The sequence below is a fragment of the Pteropus alecto genome, unplaced genomic scaffold (assembly GCF_000325575.1).
Source record: "Pteropus alecto unplaced genomic scaffold, ASM32557v1 scaffold43, whole genome shotgun sequence".
In the NCBI taxonomy this organism is placed as follows: Eukaryota; Metazoa; Chordata; class Mammalia; order Chiroptera; family Pteropodidae; genus Pteropus; species Pteropus alecto.
The window spans coordinates 4,662,482-4,671,874 of NW_006435764.1; the positions used below are offsets into that span (position 1 = coordinate 4,662,482).

Consider the following 9,393-nt stretch of genomic DNA (forward strand, 5'->3'; position numbering starts at 1 on the left):
TGGTCTGTAACTACAGATTAGCTGGCATTTTATAGAATTTTACATAAATGCAATCATAATATGAACTCTCGTATTTCCAGGTTTTTTTATTCAACATAGCTATTTAGAGATTCATCCGTATTATTGTATCAATAGTTCATTCCTTTTATTACTGAGTAGTTTTCCCTTGAATGGACATACTACCATTGTTTATCCATTTACCTGTAGACATGGGTTGTTCTCAGGTTTTGGCTATTACAAATATGGCAGAGATACCATGAACATTAGCATATGAGGTTTTGTGTGGACATATGCTTTCATTTCTCTTGGGTAAGGAGTAGAATGGCTGGGTCAGATGATGACTGTATATTTAACTTTTTAAGAAACTATCAAACTCTCCTCCAAAGTGGTTATAACATTTTTCATTCTTACAAATGGGAGATAAGAGCTCCTCCACATCCTTGCCAACACCTGGTATGGTCAGTCTTTTTAGTCCAAGTGGTTGTGAAATAGTATCTTATTGTAGTTTTGATTCGCATTTCCTTAATGACTAATGAAGTTGAGTATCTTTCTTATATGTTTATTAACTGTTTGTATCTCTTTTGTGAAATGTGTATTCAAAGGTTTTGCCCATTAAAAAAGAAAGCAAACTTGTTTTATTGAGTTTTGAGAATTTTTAAATATTCTGAATATCGTGGTAATGTTTTTAACTAAAATTCAACTTCTTTAATAGACATAGAGCTACCAGGTATATAGAGTAATAGCAGTACTCTTCATGAGTGAACTTCGGGAATTTGTCTTTCAAGGAATTTGTCCATTTAATCTTACCAAATTTACTGCAGTAAAGTTGTTTATAATATTCCTTCATAATACTTTTTTTTTTTTTAAGGCAGATGAAGGCTATTTTATTGAATGATTGATCTATATAATCGCCAAGGCCACTATGTACAGTTAAGAGAAGTGGTGCTTTATTTCTCAGTCTCTTCTTCCTGGAACAGAGTCTTAACGATTTCCTCCTTCTTGGCCTGGAGCCGCCCTTCACAGTGCTTGCTTGCTTCCTTGGTCTTAGACCTGCGGGCCTCAGTTTAGTCAGCCAGAAGTTTCTTGAGAGCCTTGTTGCCTTCAGCTTGTGGATGTGTTCCATGAGAACCCACTTGTTTTTGAACACATTACCCTTCACTTTCAGGTACAGGCTGTGATACCTGTGGTGATCAATCTTCTTAGATTTATGGTATCTTCTGAGCACTCAGCGAAGCATTCTCATCCTCCTCATCCAGGTTACCTTCTCAGGCATTCGAGCATTGGCAGTACCCTTTTGCTTACCTTTGCCTGTATGCCTGCTCTTACTACGGACCAACATGTTTTTCTGGCATCGCGCTTGGGAATGGAGAATCACAGGCTTCCGGATGATCGGTCCATCTTTGATCAGCTTCCAAATCTGCTGACAAGAGTAGGCATTGGCGATTTCATTGGTCTCACTGGGGTCCAACCAGACCTTCTTTTTGCCACAGCACAGAACACTGGAGGCAAGCCTCTTCTGAAGCCTGAGCATACTCATAGCTGTGACCACAGCAGAGAAGGGAAAGGTCTTTCATAATACTTTTAATATCTGATGCCATCTCTCTAATTTCTGATAGTGGCAATGTGTGTCTTCTTTTTATCCTTAATAGTCTGGCTAAATGTTTATCAATCTTTTCAGTTTCATTTAAGTTTCACTGAATTTTCTCTATTGTTTTTCTGTTGTCTAATTTATTGACTTCCACTCAGATCTTTATTATGTCTTCTGTTTTAATTTGCTTTTCTTGTTTTAGTTTAAGTTGGAAGCTGACATCATTGATTTGAGACCTTTTTGTTTTCTAACAAAGACATTTTTTCCCTCTAAGTACTGCATTTACTACATCTCACAAATTTTGATAATTTGCATTTTTATTTTAATTACATTAAAATGTTTTCTAATTTCCCTTGATTTTGTGTTTGACCCATAGATTTATAAGTGTTTCATTTGGTTTTCCAAGTATTTGGCATTTTCTAGGTATTTTTCTGTTATTGGTTTTATTTTAACTTTACTGTGGTCAAAAAGGTATTTTCTATGACTTGGATCTTTTAAAATTTGAGATAAATTTAATGGCTCAGACTATAGTCTATCTTGCTAAGTGTCCCTTGTGTACTTAAAAGAGATGTATATTCTGCTGCGGTTGGGCAGTGTCTATCACTTACTGAGAGATGTATGTTGAAATCTCCAAATATAATTGTGGATTTATTTCTCCTTACCATTCTATTCGTTTTGTTTCATGTATTCTAAAGTTCTCTAAAAAGTTTCATAAATGTTTGGGGCTCTTATCTTGTACTTTACTCATTGTATTTGTATTCAGCATTATGAAATGACCCTCCTTATCCCTGGTAATATTCTTTGCTCTGAAATCTACTTTGCCTGATATTATTATATCCTCTTCAGCTCTTTTTATTAGTGTAAACATGGTATATCTTTTTTCCATCCTTTTACTTTTAATCTATTTGTCTTTATAGTTAAAGTGGGATTCTGTAGGCAGTATAGAGTTGACTCTTGCTTCTTTAGTCAATCTAACAATCTCTGCCTTTTAATTGGGTTGTTTAGACCATTCACATTTAAATGATAGCTGATATGACTGGATTGAAATATGTCATCTTGCTGTTTTCTATTTGTCTCATATGTTCTTTGTTCCTTTTATTCTTTTTCCTTTTTCTGCCTTCTTTTAGATTATATTTTTTAAATAGACTTTATTTTTTTAGAGCAGTTCATAGCAAATTGAGCAGAAGGTACAGAGATTTCCCGTATACCTGCTGCCCGCTACACATGCATAGTCTCTTCCATTATCAATATCCCCCACCACAGTGGTACACTTGTTACAACTGATGAACCTACATTGAATACAAATCATAATCATCCAAAGTCCATAGTTTACATTAGGGTTCACTCTTGGTGTTTTACATTCTATGAGTTTGGATAGCTGTATAGTGACACGTATCCACCATTATAATTTTATACAGAGTACTTTCACTGCCCTAAAAGTTCTCTGTGCTCCACCTATTCATTCCTCCATCCTCTATAACCCCCGGCAACCACTGATCTTTTTATTGTCTCCATAGTTCTGACTTTTCCAGAATGTCATATACTTGGAATCATATAGTATATAGCCCTTTAAAATTGGCTTCTTTTACTCAGCATTATTTATTTAAGTTTCTTTCATGTCTCTTTATGGCTTGATAGCTCATTTCTTTTTCAGTGCTAAATAATATTCCAGCATCCAAATGAACCACAGTTTATTTATCCACTCACCAACTGAAAGACTTCTTCGCTGCTTCCAAGTTTGGGCAATATGGAGAAAGCTGCTATAAACATCCATGTGCAGGTTTCTGTGTGGACCTAAGTTTTAATTCCTTTGGGTAAGTACCAAGGAGCATGATTAACATCACGTGGTAAGAGCATGTTTAGTTTTGTAAGAAACTGTCACACTGTCTTCCAAAGTAGCTGTACAATTCTGCATTCCCACCAGCAACTAATGAGAATTCCTGTTGTTTCATATCCTTACCAGCATTTGGTATTATTCAGTGTTCTGGACTTTGGCCATTCTAATAGGTGTGTGATATCTTGTTTTAATTTGCATTTTCCCAATGATATAGATAATGTGAAGTATCTTTTCATGTGCTAATTTGCCATCTGTACGTCTTCTTTGGTGAGGTGTCTGTTAAGGTCTTTGGCCTATTTTTAATTGTTGAGTTTTAAGAGTTCTTTGTATATTTTGGATAACAGTCCTTTAATTGGACATGTCTTTTATAAATATTTACACCCATTTTGTGGCTTGTCTTCTCATTCTCTTGAGGGTTGAATATTTTTTATGATTTCATTTTCTATCCTTTCTTGGCTTATTAAATGGCTTGTGTTATTCTGATGATTCCTTTCACATTTAACTTATCAGTTTACCTTCAAGTAATATTATACCTCTCTACAGTATAAGTCCTTACAAGAGTATATTTCCATTTCTCTCCTCCTGGCCTTTGTGTTATTGTTGTCATATATTTTACTTCTACATAGGTTATGAACCTCACAATACATTACTACTATTTTTTTGCTTGAAAAAGTTAATTGTTTTAAAGAAATTTAAATAAGAAAAAAGTCTTTATATTTACCCACATAGTTACCATTTTCATTACTCTTCATTATTTTGTGTAGACTCAGGTTTCCATCTGGTGTCATTTTTCTTCTACTTGAAGGACTTCCTTCACATTTCTCATCTGCTGATAATAAATTCTTTCATCTCTTGTATCATCATCTCAGAAAAAGTCCTTATTTCATCTTTATTTTTAAGATATTTTTGTTGGGTAAAAATTCTAGGTTGACTTTTTTTCAGTATTATAAAGATGCTGCTCCATTTTCTTCTAGCTTATACTGTTTCTGATGAGAAATTTGCTGTAATCCTTATCTTTGTTTCCTTGTACACAATAGGTTTTCTTTTTGCTTTTAAGATTTTTCTCTTTACCACCAATTTTAATCAGTTTAATTGTGATGTTCCTTGGTGTAGTTTTCTTTGTTTCTTGAGCTTAGGTTTGTTAAGATTCTTGGATCTGTGAGATTTATAGATTTTATCAAATTGGAAAATTTTTCAGCCATTATTTCTTCAAATGTATTTTCTGCTTCCACTTCTTCACATTCTCCAATTACACATATATTAGGCTATCTGAAGTTGTCCCATAACTCACAGATGCTTGATGCTCTATTATTTTTGGTTTTATATATTAAAATCTCTGTATTTCAGATAGTTTCATTGCTGTGTGTTTTTCCGTAAGTGTCTACTGTGCCATTGATACTATTTAGTATAATTTTTAGCTCAGAAATATCATAGTTTTTAACTTAAAAGTTTGTTTAGGGTCTTTTTTTTAATACCTTCCACATTTCTACTTAATATGTTCAATTTTTCCTCTAGCTTCCTGAGCATATGGAATGCAATTATAATAATAACTTTTAATATCTTTGTCTACTAATTCTATCTTCTGCGTCAGTTCTGGATCAGTTTTCGCTGAATAACTGATTAACTGACTAAGTTTTTTCCCCACTGTGGGTCATGCTGTCCTGTTTCTTGGTATGTCTGCTAACGTTTTCTTTGGATGCAAAGCACTGTACCTGATAGGTACTGGATATTTTTGTATTCCTATAAATATACTTAAACTTAGTTCTGTGATGCCATTGAATTACCTGGAAACACTTAATCTTTTTAGGTCTTGCTTCTGCTTTTAGGCTTTGTTAGGCAGGACCAGAAGAGTGCTCACTGTAGGTTTAATTTTTCTCCATTCTCAAAGCAAGATCTTCCTTAGTATTCTGCCTGATGCTCCATAAATTACAGAGCTTTTCTTTCTGGGTCATAGGAATAGTCACTATTCCTAGCCCTGTATGAGATCTGCATATTCTTCCCTTTAATCTTTCTGGATGGTTCTTTACCTGGATAGTTTCTTCACATGAATAAGCTGATCAGTATTAAAATGAATACCAGAGGGAGAACCTCTGCCGATCTCCAGAATTCTCTCTCTGTGCAGCTCTCTCTTCTCTGGTACTCTGCCCTGAAAACTCCTTAGATTCCCAGCTTCATCTATTCAACTCAAGGAGACCACTAGGCTTTGCCTATATCCTTTCTCCCTGTTCCATGGCCTCCGTACCTTCTCCAGACAGTATGCCAGGGAAATCATAAGGCTAACTGCGCTTGTTTGTCATCTCTCAGGAAGGACTATCCCATTTATTGTCTGATGCTCGATGTCTTGAGAACCATTATTTCAGATGTTGTGTCCAGATTTGTTATTTCAAGCAGAAGGGTAAATCCTGTCCCTGCTACTCCATCTTGGTCAGAAGCTACTGTATAATAATTTCACCCTTAATCTTTTTTATTTACTCATCTTATACTTTAGTTAAAAAAAAAAAAAGTCGATCCTACTGATTTGAGCCTAAAGAGCCAGAAGGATGGGCTTCAGTTGGAACACTACTTCCAGTGACACCTGGAATCAAGATACAGAATTTCCCAGCTATGATTTCTCTTCACTCGTTAGAGGAACTTGTCACAAAACCAGAACTATTTGACCTCCTTGAGGGTAGAAACTCCAATGCAACTTTATATCTCCAGCATTCAAAAAAGTGGATAAAAGCATGGGTTTGATAAGGCCAAACTAAACTTAAAAATTCCATCATACCATCACCATTATAAGAGTAGCTATGTGTTAGCACTTTACATACATACATAATTTTATTCAAACTTCACAACAAACATTTAGGTATACATCAGAAATTTTAGTGATAAAGAACCTGAGGCTTGGAAAGGTTAAACAGCTTCCACAATAATACCACACAACTACATAGTGACAGAAATGGAATCCAAGCGACATCTAACCATGCTATTAACCTCTATGTAATACTACATTCTATAGTTTTTCTAAACCACAGTCTTCCTTGCTGAAAGGCTAACCTCAAAATGTACAGTCTAAAGTGCCTATACCAACCCACCCTATATTCAGTTACATATATCAAAATGGAACATTTCCACCAAAATACTGGTTATTATTTTAGATTTACCTGCTTCACCTCACATGAGCAGTGGTGGAGAAATCGGTGCTGGGTGATCTCATGGAATGATTTGTGCAGTTTGGTCCCAAACTCCTGTGTGTCAGCTGCCTAAAATGGGCCAGAGATATAATGTGCTGAATTCCAGTACTAGCAACCAAAGGGCAAGTACCCACAGGAAGTTTATACAAGAAGACAAGACAAATAGGAAGGCAAACCACTGCCATTGCTCACATCATGTCAGGAGTTTCATTAGTTCCTATGGACATAGGAGAAGTAGAAAGAAGGCATGAGACGGGTAGTTGTGATTCCTATATTTCTTCCAATTTCTGTGACCTAGGCAAGATCTTTCAAACAAGGTCTTTGTTCTCCTATCTCCACAGGAGAAAATATCCCAGAGATCCATCTCTTTGTGAAGGGGTAATGTAAACTGCTTTCCTCTTAAATAAGTTCAAAGGGAACAGAAGTTCCACTGAACAACTAGGCTGACATAAGAACTTTTCCCCACATAAGTCTTTTACAGAGGCAAAGAACAAAATAATACAGTTTGCATCCATAAAGAATGGGTAACAGCCTCTACTTTTTAGTATAGAAGTGTAGAATATTAGGGTACCAGAGTAATTACCTTAAAACAACATACTAATTTCACAGATGAGAAAACTGCAATTGTAAAAAAAAATGACCAACCCAAGATCTCACAGCTAGTTGGTACAAAAGTTAGAGAAGACCGCAGGACTGCTAATATCATGTTCTTCTCACTGCCCTGTACTATTCACATGACCCAGAAAGCTGACGCTATGATAAGATGCACTAGATTATAAAAGTGTTACAGTCTTTGACCCAGTAGCTCCACTTATAGAAATTTATTCTAGAAAATAATTCAAAAGAAGCAAGACCTCTGAAGTTACAATCAATAAGACAATGGGCCATGAAACAGATACCCTTACTATTTAAAAACAAATAGCTTTAAGCTTTTGTCTCTTAGTGTGGCTGTTTTTTCCCTGAAAAGGGGGCCATATGAAGTAAGAAACAGGTTACCAGAGATACACAAGATGAAGGAATTCAGAAAGTAAAAGGTATTGGCATAAAGAATGTAAACAACTTAAATGTCTATCATTAGGAGAATTAATTAATCTAATTTATTAAATTAGATTAAACCAGAACAGTGGAATATTGGGTTACCAATACAAATTCTAAGACCGTTGAAACAGGGAAATGTCAAATTACATATGAATATAGAATACTTTGGTTACAACTATATAGTACAAAATATATATGAGATATTATGCAAAATTTTAGTGATAGTTTATTAATACTTAAAATTTTGTATGTATTATACTATCTTTTCAAGAAAAAAAGTACAAAAAATGAAGCCACAGATATGGAATTAATGTGTTACCCCACTGATAATACTGAGTGGTCAGCACACATTCCTAAAAAAAAGGAAAGAAACTAACATTGAGAACTTACCACATGCTATGCACTTTCATATTTAGCCCTCGCCCTCATAATAACTCTCTGAGATATTATTATTTTTTCCAACTTATAGATGAAGGTCGGAGAATAAAGTTCAGCCCTAAATGCACTCAGCTAATAAGTAAATAAGCCAAGATTTAAACTCAGGCCTCTGTTTCCAAAACTTGTTTTTACCGTTCCATACCACCAAATACAAGTAACACCTATGGCTGCTCCGATATTTCCAATGTATTCTGTCACCTAAGGTAACAGAACATTCTTCAACAAGGAATTGGGAATCACCGATCTAGTCTGAACTGTTCTCATTAACTACTGTGTGACCTAAAGGAAGTAGAAATTTAAAAAAACTTGTTTTCTCATTTATACACACCACTATCCATTCAACGAATATTTCTTAAAACACTTACCACAGGCCTGGTACTATGTAGGATCACAGCAGGACCAATGAAATAATGTTTCTAAAAGCACTGTACATAGTACTAAGACAGGCAGTAGAATGTCATTAAAACCCTGGCATTTTAAAGCATCCTACTAACTTGAAGGGCCTGGAAGCAGATCTTTCGGAAGCTGCTGCTGGTGCTGCCAGTCACAATACTCATGATGGAATTCACAGCTACTGAGAGTGAGGCCTGTAGCTTCTGATGAGCCTAGGAAACATAACAAGCAAGGGGGAGACTGCAGTTTGTAATAATCCCAAGCTGCTGGTTCAGAGAATCCTAAAAGGACCAAAGATTTCAATAATTCTTCTCCTTCCATCAATAACAGTTACTGAGATTATGACATGTAAAGGACACTTAGGGATTGAAATAAGTAAAAAATGTTATCTCCTTTCATAGGGATAACTTACTGACACAGATGCATTCAAAAAAGACACTGGGCCATAAAACAGATACACTTACTATTTTAAAACAAAAAGCTATAAGCTTTTGTCTCTTAGTGTGTTTTTTTTTCCCTGAAAAGGGAAATGTGTTACCAAAAATACACAGGATGAAGGAATTCAGAAAGTCAAAGAAGAAGAGAAAGTGGTATTGTAAGGGTTAGGAAATAGGGGAAGAATGTAAGATTTGGCAAAGCAGTAGCTCCAGAAATACATATGGAAAAGGGAGATGTATAGATAAGGAAGAGGTGCTTTATGAGCCATTTTTCTCTATTTGTCCCTATTTACTCAAACTTACCTACTGCGAGGTAAAACTAAGCAAGCTGGTTACAATGACCCATCTACGTTAAAGCTTGAGTTCCTAGGCTAAACACAGTGTACACGATCAGCCCAAGTGACAAAACCAGAGGAAGAAGCATTATAGAAGGAAGGAGTCTCTGGCCCTGTCTGCCATATATTCTGGCTATCTTTTTCTTAAGAG

General features: G+C 35.4%; 1 protein-coding gene and 1 pseudogene across 1 annotated transcript in view; both read right to left on the bottom strand.

The window, feature by feature from the left end:
* CUNH11orf80 (chromosome unknown C11orf80 homolog) overlaps positions 1–9,393 on the bottom strand; it is a 58,162-nt gene that overhangs the window by 5,987 nt on the left and 42,782 nt on the right. The window contains exons 11-12 of the mRNA XM_025046209.1: positions 8,572–8,682; positions 6,572–6,670 (exon numbers count right to left, since the gene is read on the bottom strand). Coding sequence (XP_024901977.1) covers positions 6,572–6,670; positions 8,572–8,682 — 210 coding nt within the window. The remainder of the gene's footprint in view (positions 1–6,571; positions 6,671–8,571; positions 8,683–9,393) is intronic.
* LOC102895327 lies at positions 948–1,541 on the bottom strand (annotated as a pseudogene).